The sequence below is a fragment of the Diabrotica virgifera genome, chromosome 8 (genome assembly GCF_917563875.1).
Source record: "Diabrotica virgifera virgifera chromosome 8, PGI_DIABVI_V3a".
In the NCBI taxonomy this organism is placed as follows: Eukaryota; Metazoa; Arthropoda; class Insecta; order Coleoptera; family Chrysomelidae; genus Diabrotica; species Diabrotica virgifera.
In genome coordinates this window covers 224531059-224551417 of record NC_065450.1, presented here as the reverse complement: position 1 = coordinate 224551417, position 20359 = coordinate 224531059, and the positions used below count along the sequence as shown (strand labels likewise).

Below are 20359 nucleotides of genomic sequence, written 5' to 3'. Positions count from 1 at the left end.
GAACACGTATTTTTCAGTTTTTCGATCGGATGTTCATTTTGCGAAATATTCGACGGTCCCGCTACTTTTGGAACACCCTGTATTTGTTTTTATTGTATTCAAAAAGCGTTTTTAAAGTTTTTTAATATAATCAGACAGTGTCCTTACAGGAAATCCCCTATTAAAATTTATAGGCACAGTTCAAAACTCATTTAAACGTGAACTTCTTTACTAATTTTGTGAGGATGACACTGTCGAATTCTAATCATAAATCGATTCATATTCAAAGCAGATATCAAAATAGACTTTTGTCAACTACCTATCTCTTTTTAACATTTTGCTGAACCCACTCTCCCCCACACGTATTTGGTATTCTTAGCACCGACTGAGAAGAGATGCGGCAGATCTTCCTCGATTAGTAGTCCAGTCAATGATAATAAAAATAGATTACCTTCGATTTTTTTTCCCAATAACATCGAATCTGATGCAATTTTGGGAATATACATTTTTTGGTATGTAAATATACATTAGAATTATTCCATCCCCAATTAGATGAATTGAGAGCTATGAGCTATATCGCCTAGTCAAATTTGAATTTGGTAATAAACTCTCTTACATAATATACCTGGGAGTAGAACTATATGGCGACGGATCAGAAGATGGAGAAATACGAAAGAGAATAACGCAGGCAAACAGAGATTATTTTGCCCTCTCCCATATATTTCGGTCTGAAAGTGTCCACCGAAATACAAAGATGAGAATATATAAAATCTTAATTCGACCAATAACATGCTATGGCAGTGAAGCCTGGGTCCTGAAAGAAACATCCAAAAAGAAACTCGACACATTTGAAAGGAAAGTACTGAGGAGAATACTAGGACCTGTGAGGGAAAACGGAATCTTCAGAAGTCGATACAACAACAAGCTTTATCAACTTTATAAGGAAACATCCCTGTCAGACTTCATTAGAATACAAAGATTGCAATGAGCCGTTACTTACTAAATCTACAGGATCTCAAAGCGCAATCCGAAATACTATAGTCCAGTCAATTTTGTTTTAGGCTATTGATTATGTTCAAAATAAGAGAAAGGGCCGGTTGTTCGAACGCTAATCAGCAATGATCACTATCAAATATTTAATTACTGTCACAACTGTCAATGTCAACTTAAGTTGGATTGCTGAAAACATAATAAATTATAATTATGAAATTAGTTAATCAATTAAGTAACATAACAACTATTAACATAATTGATTAACTAATTTCATAATAGTAATCAATAATTATGTTTTCAGCGTTTTCAGCAACACAAACCATACATACCATAGACGTTTCACGTAAATTGTCAAGGTCAAGACAGCAAATTAATTACCATTCCAATCCAGAGATGTCGCTGTCAGTCAATTCTCTTGTCATATTTAACAACTGACAGTTGACAATTAAATTAATTTGTTTTGTTATTTACTTTGTATTTTACAGTTTGTGGCTTAATTGTTTTATTGTGTATAGTGGTGTTACGTTTTTAATTAGATTTAATCACAATTTTAATCAATTGTATTAACCTCCTCTCCGTTTTTATGAGTAAAATTTTTAGTTTACATTGATTGATCATCCCGTGTTGTGTTTCTCCACATTTAAAAAAACAATTAATAGATCCTGAAACAGTTTATTCCAATAGACAATAAGTGTGTCATCAACATTTCGGGCCTATATATTTTTGGAAGTTTATAAAAGATTATAAGGTATTTATCTAAACAATCATCCTACAAGATTCTTTCAAAAATTTTCATTCAACTCAATATTACATCAGTGCTTTCACGTGACACATGGCAGTAGTGTTTAGCATTTTCAAAACAAATTGGAATATTTGAAGTTTTCAGTAAAACGTTGAATTGGCTTTCTGTTGTTTTAATTTCCTGCGAAATTCATCAAAAATCCCGCAAAATTTATAATTTGAAATTCCCACGTAACTAAAATTTGTCAATTTAGTTCCCATTCCAATCAAGAGATGGCGTTAATTCGATCCAAAAGATTAACATGGTCGTGAAACGTCTATAAGTATGTATGGTTTGTGTTCAGCAACCCAATCAAAGTTGACACTGACAGTTGTGACAGTAATTAAATATTTGATAATGATTATTTTTGATTAGCTTTCGAACAACCGGCCCTTAGTAATTTCATAATTATAATCAATTATGTCTTCAGCAACCCAACCAAAGTTGACATTGACAGTTGTGACAGTAATTCAATATTTGATAATGATCATTGTTGATTAGCGTTCGAACAACCGGCCCTTAGCTCTCTTATTTTGAACATAATCAATAGCCTAAAGGCTGTATGACACTATGCATTTTCTTGTATCATTTCTAATATCGTTTCTGATATCGTTTCTTGTATACATTTTCTTGTATCATTTCTTGTATAGTTTAAGTAACCAATACAGTGAAATGGGTCAGATTTGTAAGTCCTGTTAGTTCCCCTTTAATATAGTTCGGAGGCTGGTTGTTTTTTCTTGTGATTAAATATGTAATTAAAAATATTTATTTTTACTTAGATATACCGTTAAAGTAGGACATATCGTATGTACTAAAATTAATTATTAATTAATAAATTAATCTTAAATTAAACAACATTTTACACTCCATTATCGAGCTTTAAATCACACACCTATACTCCAGTAAGACATACTACTGAACTAAAAGTTTTGTAAAACTTGTAAATGTCTGAGGGGACCGATTATGTGGGTGTGAAAAACAGATGTCATCAAACGAACCGCCTCTTAAAACATCTTTGACAAAGAATACCAAATTTTGCCGACCTTAAAGCTGTTTCACAATATAAATTTCTCGAACTATACGTACATTTGTGCCCTGTATGACACTATGCAAGTTCTTGTATCGAAAATTGTATGAAATTCGGCACGTCATTGGTCGAAATTTTGTTTGTCACCCTGTGTCACGTTATGGTAGTACTGCATCTACAGCTACAGCTGATTTTAAAGATTTTATAAAATTTATAAACTTTTATATAATTAACATTTTAATGTTAACCAGAATTTTACGTTGACTGAGGTTGATTATTTGTGTTTTTATTTTGTTTTGATATTTGTGCTAAAATATTTGCATTAGAATCTTCAGTTTGATCCAAATTAGGAACTATTGTATTTTCGTCTATTAAAAAATTATGCACCATTAAACCTAAATTTATAGTTTGAACTTTACTAGGAGCTAAATATATGGTTATTAGTAAAACAGTAGTTCATACCAAACGGTATATTAAGTATCAATAAAAGATTTATAAATAATACCTACAAAAACACAAATAAATTCATCAATACATGATCCCATTTTCATTTCAGCCGCCAGTATGAGTAAGTAATTGTGACATATTTTAGATGTTTTACCAGCAGGTTTTACGTTTTTGCTCTTTGCGCAGAAATTGGCGCAGTTCTTGTACAAGAATCTGTGTCTGACTCAAATTCTTGTATCGTTTCTGATATCGTTTCTTGTATCTGTGTATGACACTATGCATTTTTTTGACATATCAGAAACGATATTAGAAATGATACAAACACCAGCCTTAAAACAAAAAAATCAGATACCTTCATTGACTGGACTATAGTATTTCGGATTGCGCTTTGAGATCCTGTAGATTAGTAAGTAACGGTACACCGTAGGTGATCGCACCTCTAACTTATCAAAAATCAACGGCAGAGTCAGCGGTCTACAACAAACAATCACCGAATCACCCCTTCCCGTTCCCAGTTTGTTTTTATCCGTTCGTTTTGTTTGTTGTGAACGTCAACGGATAGTAAAAATGGCGGCTTTTCGATATACACACGCTGTGGTTAGCCGAATACCGAGTTCTTTGCGAAATCGTGGAGAAATTGACTTAGAAGAAGCCAAAAAGCAACACGAAAATTATGTGAGGATATTGCGGGAGATTGGCTTGGATGTCATCGAGCTGCCTCCGGATGAATCAATGCCGGAGTGTGTTTTTGTTGAAGATACCGCTGTTGTATGCAATGGGACCGCGCTAATTGCAAGACCAGGTGCGGCCCATAGGGCTCGAGAGGTATGTACTTAATTGGCACACTTTTGTATCAAACTGTAATGGCAATTCTGTTACAGCTGTATTTGTTGACCTACATACAATAAGATCAATTTTTTTAACATCCCATTTATTTACAATCTGTAATAATAATTATTATATATAGTGGCTAAAAAAGTAATAATTATTACAATAACTAAATTGTTAAATTAATTTACAAGAGTTCCGCAAGAGACTGTCCAGTGACAGTTTCTTTCTATGTAGCCATGTAGCCTAAGTTATTCATTTTAGGATGTAGGTCTCCCCTTCTTGTCTTCATTTGTGTCTGTCCAGAGCTCATCAACCCATCTCATTTGTAGTCTTCCTCTACTTATTTTTTATTCATATGGTCTGCAGTGTGTAGTATTTTCTTGTTCCGCATATCGTCTCTGTGTCTGATGTTGGTCTCCACAAATTTCCATTTAGATTCCACTAGTTTTTCTCTTACAGTAGACTCCCGTAAGTTTGGCCACCTCAGGACTGGACCCTAGGCCGAACTTAAAAGTGGCTGAACTAACCGATGCCTGCCTAAAAAATGCCCATTTATTGTTTGTAACGATCTAGCTAACACAAAACACTTGCACATTATGTAGAATACAACACAGAGGGATACTCTGACATATATTTAACCCTTAACTACAGACATCCCAATATTACCACGTAACTACAGATCCCGGTATTTTTTACCGGTCATTATAAAATAGAGTCAAAATATAAAGTTAATAATAAAAAACAAAAAAATATGCATTATGTGTTTTTCTGGAGTCTCTAGATATGGGAAAAATGGTAAAATGAGTGATTTTAATAATATACTACAGGATTTTTAAAGAATAATCTGTTAAACGAGAATTTTGGTGACATTTTTGGTCTATAGAAACAAATGGCCATAAATGCTATGGACAAAAGTTTAGACTTTTTTTTAACAAATAAACGTAACATAGAATGACAAAGGAAACATAAAAAAGCATTTATGAAAATTTTTACATCCATGAGAAAAAATCTGCAAGGGGTAAAATTATCACAGAATTAAATGGCAATTCCATTTTTGCAAAGTGGCCTCGAAAGTTTTTATCGTCAAATTTAACCTTCATTGAAGGTCCAGGATGACTTCCACAGTCCATTTCTTTACTTTTTTCCTAAAAACACAAAAAAATAATATAAACATTTCAGATTTACAAATATAGTACTCATATAAAAATACTTAAAACAGACATCCGGTAATTTTTACCGGTTAAGATTTTTGATGTGTGCTAGAAAAGAAAATATTGACAATACACACTACACGCTTTGACTAGCATTGTTATACAAACTACCCGAGAGGTATAGAGACACATGAACTTGTAAGTGGTGAGGTTACCATGAAATCCACATTTTGGGAATGCCCGCCGGTAAAAAATATCGGATCTCTATAGTTAAGGGTTAACAGATTTGAAAGGACAGAAGGTTACAAAACACTACAAAATAATACTTACAGAACTGTTAGTAGGACTAATAAAATTTAATAATTTTACTGTACATTGGTGGTTGGCTTCATAAACACTTAAAAAAATCTTCTATTTTTTTTCTAATGATTTTTTATGTGTAAAGTCACGCCACTTTTTAATAAACATTACATCGATGGCAGTTGCCTCCAGCGTGGCTTATTCAATTTTCTTCATCTTCCTCTTCTATTTGAGCAGCATCTGCATCGGTCTCCTTCTCATTTTCCTGGCGAATTACACACTCAGTGATTTTGTCGTCGTTCAAAACCTCGTTGTATAGCTGCTTCTCAAAGTTGATCCACTCCAGAACATCTTCTTCAACAATGGGACCACAGTTCAGTAGTTGCTGAAGGTCGTTGCTGAGTATGCAATATTTGTTATCGGACAGATAGAGGTAAAATCCATAGAATTTTATAAACCTGCATATAGTATCATCTTATAGTATCTTTAATAGTAACATCTGGAATGAGTATAAAGCTACCAAGAAGGAATACAATAATCTTATTGCTGAAAAGAAAAGGGAATTCAATTATCTTCAAATTATAAGTAGTAATAATAAACAAAAAACTATGTGGAGTATAGTAAATAAAACTATAGGGAGAAAGCAAAGTACTAATAAAATTAAACTCAAAATTGAAGACAAACTAATATCAGATGATAAAAATTTAGCTCAATATTTTGCATGCCATTTCAATGACAGAAATAATGCACTAAAAAATAGGCTTGACAATAACCCTCAAAACTGTACTTTATCACATAGGTGGACTATAGACAGTTTTGTTTATTTTCCAGTAACATCTGATGAAGTTCTTGATATTATTTGTGGTCTTAAAAATAAACATTCTTTTGGAAATGATGAATTAAACACAAGAATGATCAAACACATCAAGGATGTTATATCAGAACCGCTGGCATATTTAATTAACCTAGTATACAACACAGGTGAATTTCCTGAAAACCTAAAATTAAGTAAAATTGTTCCAGTATATAAAAAATCCGATCACACTTGTATTGATAATTATAGACCTATTTCTTTGTTAAATGTAATTTCAAAAATTTTTGAACGAGCTTACTACACTAGGATCATACAGTTTTTGGACAAAAATAATGCACTGTGTTCAGAACAGCATGGCTTTCGATCCGGAAGATCAACAGAGGGGGCTACTGAAGTATTTATGGAATCTGTCTATAGGCATCTTGATGATGGTCTTCTTGTAGTGGGTATCTTCTTTGATCTTTCCAGAGCATTCGACAGTCTTAAATTTGAATTTGTCCTTAACAAATTGTATGTCCACGGAATAAGAGGTAACATGTTAAATTTATTGAACTCATATCTTCTGGAGAGGAAATTCTATGTTGAATTAAACAAGGAAAGGTCAGACATCTTCAGTGTAGATGTAGGAGTGCCGCAGGGATCTGTGTTGGGACCACTGCTATTTCTTATTTTTGTCAATGACCTACCCGATCATATTACTCATGACCACATTGTAATGTACGCAGATGACTCATCTGTGATTGTATCAGCACATACATACGTAGAGCTTCAAAATAGAGTGTCAAGGGTTATCAGATTATTCCAAACATGGTGTACACAAAACTTGCTACAACTGAATATTGATAAAACATCGTATATACATTTTAGATGCAAACGAAATATGCCAGTTGTGTCTATTCCTGAAATTGTAAATATTCCAAACATAAAATTTTTAGGTGTATTCTTGGACCAGTTTATGAGTTGGGATGTTCACGTTGAATATGTTAATAAGAAACTAAATTGTTCATTCTATGCTTTAGTACAGTTGAAGAGAACACTCAGTATTAAAACTCTCATTAATGTATATTATTCTTTGGTTTATTGTCACCTTACTTATAATGTTACGTTATGGGGTAATTCCACAAAATCAGACACAGTGTTTATTAAACAGAAGAGAATTATTAGACTTATCTTCAATATTCCTTTTGGGCATACTTGTAAGCAAGTTTTCATTAATAACAATATCTTACCGTTGCCTTCCATATATATCTTGAAATCCATATTGTATATTAAGCATAATTTACATTCATTCAAGAGAAATTCTGATTTACATGCATACTCAACTAGGAATGCCAATCAGTTTGTTACTGTTGGTCACAAACTATCCAAATTTGAGAAGTCCACAGATTATGTGGGGGTCAGGCTATATAATCATCTTCCAAATGAAGTTAGATCTTTGCATCCGGTGAAATTCAAAAGAGTTGTGAAAAGTATACTATGTAAACATGCATTCTACAGTGTAGAAGAATACTTAGCAACTAGATTGCTGTTATGAGTTCTGTCTAATATTAATAATTTTCATATTTATCAATGTACATTATGTTAAATCTAAAATTTAAGTGTATGTATAGGTATTTGATTATGTGTCTGTGACTATATTGTGTTGTATATCTGACGTGTATATCCATCTTTATGATGGCAGCTGTAAAGCTATACCAATAAAGTATTCTATTCTATTCTATATCTATGTGTTTCGTCGATATGACCAAGGCTTTTGACAGAGTGCGATTGAAGGATGTGTTAGAAATAATAATAGAAAAGGTGCTAAACCACAGGATAATTAACGTATTACACGATATTAACAATGTAAAACAAAAATAAGAGTAGGACATTTGACGTCAGAGGACATAGTTATAAAACACAGGAATCCGTCAAGGCTATTCATTGAGTCCTTTCATATTTAATTTAATAATGGACAAAATAATATAAAATCTTCCCAGAACAGCTGGATTTAAAATGGGTAACACATTCTTTAGAGTGGTTTATTACGCTGACGATGTTGTCCTTATCGTCTATTCTGAAGACAATCTCCAAAGGCTACTGCGTGGATTTAATAATAAAGCTAAAGATCTAAATATGCTCATTAACACCGAGAATAGTAAGTGCCTAGTAATTTCCAAACAACCGATAAGATACAAATTGGAAATTGACTCCAAAACTATGGCACAGGTGAATCACTTCAAATATCTTGGCACAGAAATAACAGGCTATGGAAATCTCTCAAAAGATGTCAGAGAACAAACAATGAAAGCAGCTATAGTTCAGAGAAATAAGGAAAAAAAAAGAATGTGTGTGTACTATGTACGCATGTAAGAAGATATTCTTCTTTTATATAATAGGTAATTTAAACGAAGTAAATATACTTAAAAGGTTATTTGTATTTTATTTAAAAATCAAACTAACTTTCTTATCTACCACTTTCAAAAAATTTTTATTAAAACAACCAAAAATAAAAAAAATATATGAATCGCCCGGGAATTGAACCCGCAACCTTCCAATCTCAGTGCTAACGCATTTCTAACTAATCCATCGAGGCACTAGAAATAAATATGTAAGTTTCGGATATAATTACACAACACGGCGACATATACTGTAAAAATGTTATGCTTACATAATATTTTATTAATCCAAAAACACAAGAATTATAATAAATAATACATTTCCTAAAACCACTAATATATTCTTTTAATGACTTATTTGCACGGTTACAGATACATACATACCTATCTTGAAAGATTAGCAATGAACTACATACTGTCAGTGTGCGCAGGCGCGCGGTAAATGTACAATTTTACCCTCAATCGATTCGCCGCTAAAGAAGAATATCTTCAAAAAAAGAATGTGTGTGTACTTTGTACGCACGTAAGAAGTTATACTTCTATTATATGATTTCTTAAAAATAAATATACTTTAAACAGTTTGTTTTAATTTTTTTTAAACACCAAACTAATTTTGTGCTTACCGCTTTCAAAAAAATAAAAAAAAGTATAGGATTGCACTGGACTCACGACCTCTCGATCTCTGTCCGAATTAGTCGAGGCATTGAAGCACAAAAACTCTCGATTTTTGGTGCAGTAAGACGGATTTTAATGCAGTTTGGTGCGTTGGATTCGTGCGAATGTCAGGAAATTTTGTGAACTATTGTAATGAATAAGAAATCTGAAATTGCATTTGTGCATAAGAAAAATTCATTTCAAAAGTGCATTTTGAAATAGGCAATTATTATAAATTTGCAACCCGGTAAATAGTTGGGCAACATCCCGATTAATTATTTTAATTATTTTTAATCATTTATAAGTCCATATAATAATAGTCTAAGATGTCAATAACCATTAATAATAAACAAAAAAAATTTCCTTATGTTGGAATCGAACCAAGTACTAACGGGTCCGTAGCTAAATGCTAATCTACGCTAATCTACGCAGACAATTGCTAGACAACGGCGATATTAGGTATAAACAAAACAAATTGGTAAGTAAAAATTGTAAAGAAAATTACTATATACTTAAATGTATTATAAAATTAATATATTCCTAAATTTTAGAAGAAACATTCGTAAATAGGTATTATTAATATCTATTAATGTTATTAAATGAAATATAAATATTTTGACGTTTCACAATTTGACAATTCACTTTTAACTGCAGTGCCTTAAAATTTTTAAAGCACCAGTGCTTTAAAGTAGCATTTTTAACGCTCCTATGGAGTGCTATAACTTGCATTTTTAACACGTTTGTAGAAAAATATATTTAAAAACACTAATATATTCTTTCCACATCTTTTCTGGACTGATAAATACATAAATTAAAACATTTAGTAACGAACTCCATACTGCCTGTGTGCGCAGATTACTAAAATTTCACCCTCAATGAAATCGCGCCTAAAGAAGTATAACTTCAAAAAGGCAGTATAACTATTAATTGACCTTTGTTGTTTCTCTTCCCACAAATTTTAACATGCAACAACCATACATTACATAACCAAAATGTCAACCGTCCCCACCACAGCTGTGCTTCAGCTGCCATATTAGATGATTTTTGACATGTCATTTGAACATCCAATCAGAACAAAGTTATAATGCGCATGCGCCCGGATCATAGGTTTTAACATATAAAAATTCACCCTCATATCGCGCGTAAAGAAGTATAACTTCAAAAAAATATCCTGTTGGTAACACAACCCCCTCCAGGCCGAAACCAAATTTTTTAAGTAGTATGGACATCTATAATAATAACCTATATGTTTCCTGCAACCGATTTTGATGATATACATACTTATAAACAAATAAAGATCAAAAAACGGTAAATTTTCGCTTTTTTCGTCTATTACCAAAAAGTTAAGCATTCTAAGCAAATTTGAGAGTAAGAAACTGATAAATCGTATAAAAAACTTCAATATGGCGCTCGCTGAATATGTCTATCCTTATTGGTTGCTTAGAAAATTGCAAAATAAATCATAAATTTTAAGTTTCTATAAATATTCATAAATTATGTAAAAATTAACTTACAACCTTCTTATTACACAGAATGCTTAACCCTCAATTTTAAAGCAATTGGTCAAATAGTTTAAAAGTTATTTAATTTGTTTTTCCCAAATTAATTGTTTTTGCTACACTATAAGTCAGAAAATGATGAAATTACAGTAATACTTTGGATAGTCTATGAAAAAAAGAAGATTTACACTACATATTAATTTAATTAAAAAAAGAATGTGTGTGTCTTTGTACGCACGTAAGAAGTTATTCTTCTATTACATAGGTAATTTCAACGAAGTAAATATACTTGACAGGTTATTTGTATTTTATTTAAATATTAAACTAACTTTCTTATCTACCACTTTCAAAAATTTTTTATTAAAACAACCAAAAATAAAAAAAAATATGAATGGGCCAGGATTGGAACCCGCGACCTTCCGATCTCGGATCTAACGCCATACCAACTACTCCAGCGAGGTCCTTGTAATTGACACGTATAAAAATGTTATACCTACATAATATTTTATTATTTTACTACAGAGGAACACAAATCCAAAATCACAAGAATTATAATAAATAATACATTTACTAAGAACACTAATATATTCTTTTAATTACTTATTTGCGCGGATACAGATACATACATACCTATCTTGAAAGATTAACTACATACTCTCTGTGTGCGCAGGCGCGCAGATTTATGAAAAATTTTACTCTTAATCGAATCGCGCCTAAAGCAGAATAACTTCAAAAAGGAATGTGTGTGTACTTTGTACGCACGTAAGAAGTTATACTTCTATAATATGATTTCAACGAAATAAATATACTTTCAACAGGTTATTTGTATTTAAAGATTAAACTAATTTTTACTTACTACTTTCCAAAAATTTTTATTAAAACAATACTAAAAATAAAAAAAAGTTAGCTAACACACGGATTTGAACCGGGGACCTCTCGATCTCCGTTCGAACGTTGTACCACTGAGCTATACTCCTTTTGCTTTGACAGGTTACAAGATTTCTCATAACTACTGACAAATTTAATAGACCAAGTGAAGTATAAAAATACTTTAAAATTTACAGTAAATTCTAAATATTGCAAAATTATTTTGCACGAACATGTGAATTAAAAAAAGGGGGACTAACTTCGTCCCTAATTGTCCTAGGACAATTGTTTTTATTTCTAAATGTGTATAAAAATTCATTCTTTCTAAATATGAAAAAATAATTTTTCTACGGGTAACGGTTAAAAAGTTATTCTAATTGTTTATAAGTAAGCAAAAAATGTTTTTGCAAAATAATTTTACACTGTTTAAAATTACTTTTTGTCATTTTTTTAATGAAGTTAATAGTATAAATGCTTTCATAAACTGTCCGAAGTGTTACTGTAACCTCATAATTTTCTGACTTTAGTGTTGCAAAAAAAAAATGAATTTGGGATAAACAAATTAAATAACTTGTAAACTGAATCAAACAGATGAAATAGAGAATGTGGAAAAATCCCCTTACGAACAATTCACACATCCACCATTTCGGTACGAGTGGTCGTTAAACCATTAACCTTGGATTTTTGATCACTGAGTGTGTTTCAAAGATCTACATCTTTTGTTTTTAAACTTTTAAACTCTTCGACCAATTGCTTTGAAATTTAAAATATGATTTAAGCACAAAATGTCTCAGCATTCCGTGTAATAAGAAGGTTCTAACTTAATTTTTACGTAAGTTATGAACATTTATAAAATCTCAAAATTTATGACTTATTTTGCAATTTTCTAAACAACAAATAAGGATAGACATATTCAGCGGACGCCATATTGAATCTTTTTATATGATTTATGAGTTTCTTATTCTCAAATTTGTTTAGAATGCTTTGCTTTTGAGTAATAGACGAAAAAAGCGAAAATTTACTGTTTTTTGATGTTCATTTGCTTTTAACTATGTATATCATCAAAATCGGCTGCATAGTCCTGTCGCCAGTGGGGGTACAACGGCTTCCTTAATTCAGATGGACTTACCCAAGTTTTTTTTTTATGTATTTTGACCCGTAGAACACGAATTTTTTGGGTAACAGTCGATCCGGATGTCGATAAGATTGTTATAAACAAAGAACTTGAGGAATCACATAACAGCGATTTTTCGTAAAACAAAACATTGTTTTGTACTTTTTGGATCATTCTAAGCAAAAAATGTTTTTACAAGTTTTTTTGTAGGATGCATTGTTTTCGAAATAAACGCGGTTGAACTTTCAAAAAATCGAAAAATTGCAATTTTTGAACCCGAATAACTTTTGATTGAAAAATAAAATAGCAATTCTGATTACTGCATTTGAAAGTTCAAGTCAAATTCTATCGGTTTTGATTACTTTCATTGCTAAAAATTATTTTTTTTATTGTTAAACAAAGCTATAAACACATAGTGATTGAATGATGTTTTCAATGCATTTCCCATTTGAAATTGAACGAGTAGGCGCATACACACAATTTCTACGTAGATTACGTACAGTAAAACGCATGCATTGGCACGGGAAACACTATGTGTTTATGGCTTTGTTTAACAAATAAAAAGTTAATTTTTAGCAATGCAAATAATCAAGACCGATAGAATTTGACTTGAACTTTCAAATGCAGTAAGCAGAATTGCTATTTTATTTTTTAATCAAAAGTTATTCGGGTTCAAAAATTGCACTTTTTCGATTTTTTGAAAGTTCAACCGCGTTTATCTCTAAAACGATGCATCCTACGAAAAAACTTGTAAAACCATTTTTTCCTGAGAATCACCCAAAAAATACAAAAAAATGTTTTGTTTTGCGAAAAATCGCTGTTATGTAATTCCTCAAGTTCTTTGTTTATAACAAACTTATCGACATCCGGATCAACTGTTACCCAAAAAATTCGTGTTCTACGGGTCAAAATACATAAAAAAAACTTGGGTAAGTCCATCTGAATTAAGGAGGCCGTTGTACCCCCCCTGGCGACAGGACTAGCAGGAAACATATAGGTTATTAATATAGATGTACATACTACTCAAAAAATTTAGTTTCGGCCTGGAGGGGGATGTGTCACGAGAAAAATCTTATTTCTCTGGATTACTAGAATTTCGGGATGCCTGAAAGAAATCGCATGACCAGACACAAATAGAACGTTACAAATGATGAGGACAGTTGAAATGAGAACACTAAGAAGTATAAAAGGCAAATCTCTACGTGACAGAATAAGAAGTGAAGACATCAGATAAAACTGTGGAATACAGGACATAGAAAGGTGGGTCAGACAGAGACGAAGATGTTGGAACAAACATATAAAGAGAATGGAGTATGGAGGACAGCAGACTCGTTAAAAGCACAAAAACGAATAACCCAGTAGGTAAAAGACCACAGGGTAGACCACCAAAACGATGGCGAGAATGCTGGACCTCATCGTCCTGGGAAGATTTGATGGCAATGAACAGGCAGTAGCCTACTAACATGATCGATCATGCTAGAAAGAAGAAGAAGAAAAAAAAGTTGGTACGAGTATATTTAATTTCCTAGCCTAAATATTCTTGTACAAATTGATATTTTATTGCACCCTCTTAAGTGTCAAATCATCACTAATTTTAACATTCTGACGACAAAACCTCAAAGTGTAGATAAATACCAGGATCATCCTATGTGTCTAAATATAGAGTTCATTTTTAGTGCCTATCGCGTTGACCCACTTAATACAATATGTAATAATAAAATAAATTAACCCAACATGATTGAAGTTCATGACTCCTTTGTTATGAGTCGTTGAGAAGGTGTGTAGATAATATAATTATATTTTTCTGAAACTGTTACTTTGGTAGTCGTAGTTTTTACGATGTCAAATCAATAATTATTTTAATTCAATTATTATCATAGTCCCTCATATATAGAGAATAAAAGTCTGAAAGTTCTGAGAAGACGGCTAAACAATGGAAAATGCGAAATACACAAACTAAAGAACAAAGAAGCAGTCCCCACATCCAATAGAGAAGAACTACTACACATAGTTGAAGACTTCTCTCAAGAACTATACACAAGTCAAAGAAAAGACCAAAAGAATTTGGAAGCCGCTGCATCACGCAAAATCATCAACCAGGGTTCAGAGCTCATGCCAGAGATCACACTAAGCGAAATCCAGGACGCAATAAAAAAGATGAAAAACAACAAAGCGCCAGGAGAAGATGGAGTCGTAATAGAAGCTATATAGATGGGCGGACGTGCCCTTCTCAACCAAATAAAAATTTTGTTTAACCTTTGTCTAACAGATTGTTGCATACTGGAAACATGGAACAATGCAGTAACTATTTTACTACACAATAAAGGAGACAAGGCACACCTAGAAAACTATAGACTAATCAGCTTATTGAACCACATCTATAAAATGTTTACCCGAATAATTACGACAAGATTAGCAGTGCTATGGGGGGAAAGGGATGGCCTGGGGCATTGGAGCGAGGTGGGGTGATCCCTGTTTACACTCGGGTCAAAACACCTCGCCCCAATGAATTGTTACACCCGAATGTACTCTTTCGAGAGGGTGGACATTCCCACAGGTCGGGTTAAATCAAATTGCTTGCTTGCTTGCTTACAAGATTAGAAAAAAAGTTGGATTTCTACCAGCCCCGAGAACAAGCTGGCTTCTGCTCAAAATTCGGAACAAACGATCACCTACAAACAGTAAAAACCTTAATAGAAAAATCGATAGAATATAACAGATCACTGGTACTTATCTTAGTAGACTTTCACAAGGCCTTCGACACTGTGGAATTAGACAGCATTATAACTACTCTGAACAATAGTAGAATAGACTACCGGTTTACAAAGTTAGTACAAACATTATACCAAAACGCCACAATGCGTGTAAAATTACATTATACCACCAGAGAAATTCATATCAAGCGAGGTGTGAGACAGGGCGACACTCTTTCACCTAAATTATTTATAAAGGTCTTCGATTACGCCTTTAAAATGCTAAAGTGGGAAAATAGAGGAATAAAAATAGATGGAGAAATGCTCAATCATCTGAGTTTTGCCGACGATATACACATAGTTTCAAAAGTTATGCATCACCCCTCGTATTCACGATGTTTACGCTTTTATAAATCCGTATCTTTATCACATATTTAATGGGCCTTTTTTTATAAAAAATATACCATTTTTGGTTTTTTATTTTATTTGATTACCCATTTAATTAACCTGGTTTTGCCAAGGTGTAAATATTTGAAAAATTTATTCTGGTGAAATTTTTGAAAACGTGATTAAAAATGAATCGTACTTTAATTTCTGAGTTGGACCGTATAAGAATTATTGATTTAGTTGAAGAAGGCCATTCACAGCAGTGCGTGGTGGAAAGAGTGGGTGTTTCTCAGAGTGATGTCTCACGGATATGGAATAGGTTCCTGGAGACAAACTCGATACGGAATATAACTTGGTCTGGTAGATCCCGAGTTACCAATGATCGACAGAATAGATATATCAGAATTTCCACCTGTAGAAATTCTTCTATGTCTGTACCAGCCCTCCAAAGAAAATTCAGGCATGCTACAGGAGTCAGTATCGTTGGCTACAATAAGAAGAAGAATTTTAGACTCAGGTTTGAGGAGTCGTCGACCAATAAGAGTTCCTCAGCTACAACCCAGACATGTTTTGGACCGCATCCAGTGAGCTCAAGAACACATAGAGCTCCCCCAAATGTTTTGGAATTTTGTGCTTTTTTCAGACGAGACCAGAATCTGTTTAAATAGTGATAACCGGCGAATTCGTGTGTGGCTAGTTATGCAGCTCTTGTTGGCTCTTGCCACACACAAATTCGCCGGTTATCACTATTTAAACAGATTCTGGTCTCGTCTGAAAAAAGCACAAAATTCCAAAACAGTTGGGGGAGCTCTATGTGTTCTTGAGCCCACTAGAGGCGGTCCAAAACATGTCTAGGTTGTAGCTGAGGAACTCTTATTGGTCGACGACTCCTCAAACCTGGGTCTGAAATTCTTCTTATTGTAGACAACGATACTCTGACTCCTGTAGCGTGCCTGAATTCTCTTTGGAGGGCTGGTACATACATAGAAGAATTTCTACGAATGGAAATTCTGATATATCTATTCTGTCGATCATTAGTAACTCGGGGTCTACCAGACCGAGCTCTATTCCGTATCGAGTTTGTCTCCAGGAACCTATTTCATATCCGTGAGACATCACTATGAGAAACACCCACTCTTTTCTCCACGAACCGCTGTTAATGGCCTTCTTCAACTAAATCGATAATTCATTTTTAATCACGTTTTCAAAAATTTCACCAGAATAAATTTTTCAATGTTGTTCTGAAGCTATTTTCTTATGGCATTTTTATAATCAAGTATATTCAAATGGAAAATAAGCCACAATTTTACCTAAAAATGATTTTATTAACGTTTCGACGCCCAAGTCGGGTGTCGTTGTCAAAATACAAAATAATACTAAATAAATAAAATCTTGTTGCTTAGTAAAAAATTCTTCTAATAATTTATTTAATCTGACTCATTTATATCGGCAATTCAGACACGTATTATACATTTTAAAGTAGACGACTTTAAAATGATATTGCCAATATTGATGAGTTGCGTTCCTGGGACGACTTTACTAAAAGATAGTTCATTCGATTACATGAAATCAATCCCAACTCAAGAATATCCGTCACAAAAAATCATAGCATGTGATCTGTCTTTAAAAAGACAACCAAATGCAACGGTGGCACTGAAATTCTCGCGTTAGAGATTCCATAGTAAATCACGAGGGAAAACCAGGAAAAACCTCGTGATACTATCCCGACATCGTAAGTATTTGGGTTTACATTTAGTTTACTCTCAAAACTAATACCAAATTCTGACTTGATATTTTAAATTTTAAATAATACTAAAATACTAAATATGTACTAACTCGATATGTTACTGATTTACTAATTGTGGTATTTTCTTTCTATTGACTTCCTCCTTTAATATGGGTAACCACATCCTACTGCATTCTACCGAGGAATTTGCGACACAATTGGTTTCATTTAGCATAATTAGAGCCGCTTCTTTGATTTTTCTCTTTTTACTATCTGCTTCTTTTAGGACTATACTTGAATCTCTCCACTGAACTCTATGTTCATTATCCCATGCGTGTTGACATATTTGAGATCTATCAAATTCTCTATTTTTTATATAAGACTGATGTTCATTTACTCTAACGTCTAATGGTCTTGACGTTTCACCTATATAAAATTGTTCGCATTCACAAGGTATTTTATAAATACAATTCTTTGTTCTTTCTTGTTCACTGTTAGGTTTAGTTTTAGATAGAATAGATCTCAATGTGTTTGTTGTTTTGAATGTTGTTGATATGTTGAATTTATTTCCTATTGTTTTAAGTTTCTCGGATAGTCCTTTTACATATGGTATTGATATTTTCCTCGTATTATTTCTTGTGAATGTTGTAGGATCCCGTTCTAAGTTGTTCTGTTCCATTCGATCCAATCTTGACAATTCCTTATTTATAAACGATATGGGATAATCATTTTTTAATAAAACAGATGTTAACAATTGTTTTTCTTCTAAAAATGAATTTTCGTTAGAACAAGTAATTTTGGCTCTATCATATAAGGATTTAATGATTCCCCTTTTAACGTTGATGTTATGATTTGATTTGTAATTGAGATATCTGTTGGTGTGTGTTGGTTTTCTATACACTTGAGTCTCATATCCAGTATCCTTCTTTGAGACCAAAACATCTAGGAAAGGTAGGGTGTTATTGTATTCCTTTTCCATTGTAAACTTTATTGTCTCTTCTTGATCGTTTATAATATTCAGGAACGTATCCAACAATTCCGATCTATGAGGCCATATGGAAAACACATCATCTACATATCTCCACCATACTGTGGGTTTTAAATTTTGTTTAGAAATGATATTAGTTTCGAAATCCTCCATAAATATATTAAATGAATATATATATATATATATATATATATATATATATATATATATATATATATATATATAAAATATATAAAATATATAAAATTCAACTAAATAATGAATTCTATAAACAAACTTTTGGTCTCGCAATGGGTCTCTTCTTTATCTCCATTATTGGCTAATATATTTATGGACGATTTCGAAACTAATATCATTTCTACACAAAATTTAAAACCCACAGTATGGTGGAGATATGTAGATGATGTGTTTTCCATATGGCCTCATAGATCGGAATTGTTGGATACGTTCCTGAATATTATAAACGATCAAGAAGAGACAATAAAGTTTATAATGGAAAAGGAATACAGTAACACCCTACCTTTCCTAGATGTTTTGGTCTCAAAGAAGGATACTGGATATGAGACTCAAGTGTATAGAAAACCAACACACACCAACAGATATCTCAATTACAAATCAAATCATAACATCAACGTTAGAAAGGGAATCATTAAATCCTTATATGATAGAGCCAAAATTACTTGTTCTAACGAAAATTCATTTTTAGAAGAAAAACAATTGTTAACATCTGTTTTATTAAAAAATGATTATCCCATATCGTTTATAAATAAGGAATTGTCAAGATTGGATCGAATGGAACAGAACAACTTAGAACGGGATCCTACAACATTCACAAGAAATAATACGAGGAAAATATCAATACCATATGTAAAAGGACTATCCGAGAAACTTAAAACAATAGGAAATAAATTCAACATATCAACAACATTCAAAACAACAAACACATTGAGATCTATTCTATCTAAAACTAAACCTAACAGTGAACAAGAAAGAACAAATAATTGTATTTATAAAATACCTTGTGAATGCGAACAATTTTATATAGGTGAAACGTCAAGACCATTAGACGTTAGAGTAAATGAACATCAGTCTTATATAAAAAATAGAGAATTTGATAGATCTCAAATATGTCAACACGCATGGGATAATGAACATAGAGTTCAGTGGAGAGATTCAAGTATTGTCCTAAAAGAAGCAGATAGTAAAAAGAGAAAAATCAAAGAAGCGGCTCTAATTATGCTAAATGAAACCAATTGTGTCCCAAATTCCTCGGTAGAATGCAGTAGGATGTGGTTACCCATATTAAAGGAGGAAGTCAATAGAAAGAAAATACCACAATTAGTAAATCAGTAACATATCGAGTTAGTACATATTTAGTATTTTAGTATTATTTAAAATTTAAAATATCAAGTCAGAATTTGGTATTAGTTTTGAGAGTAAACTAAATGTAAACCCAAATACTTACGATGTCGGGATAGTATCACGAGGTTTTTCCTGGTTTTCCCTCGTGATTTACTATGGAATCTCTAACGCGAGAATTTCAGTGCCACCGTTGCATTTGGTTGTCTTTTTAAAGACAGATCACATGCTGAAGAATTTGGTATTAGTTTTGAGAGTAAACTAAATGTAAACCCAAATACTTACGATGTCGGGATAGTATCACGAGGTTTTTCCTGGTTTTCCCTCGTGATTTACTATGGAATCTCTAACGCGAGAATTTCAGTGCCACC

The 20359-nt window shown here is 32.5% G+C and overlaps 1 protein-coding gene across 1 annotated transcript in view; it reads left to right on the top strand.

Moving 5' to 3' along the window:
• Positions 1–3605: 3605 nt before the first annotated feature.
• Positions 3606–20359, top strand: part of LOC114336713 (N(G),N(G)-dimethylarginine dimethylaminohydrolase 1) — a 34146-nt gene continuing 17392 nt past the window's right edge. Inside the window, exon 1 of the mRNA XM_028287074.2 lies at positions 3606–4052. Coding sequence (XP_028142875.2) covers positions 3795–4052 — 258 coding nt within the window. The 5' untranslated portion in view covers positions 3606–3794. The remainder of the gene's footprint in view (positions 4053–20359) is intronic.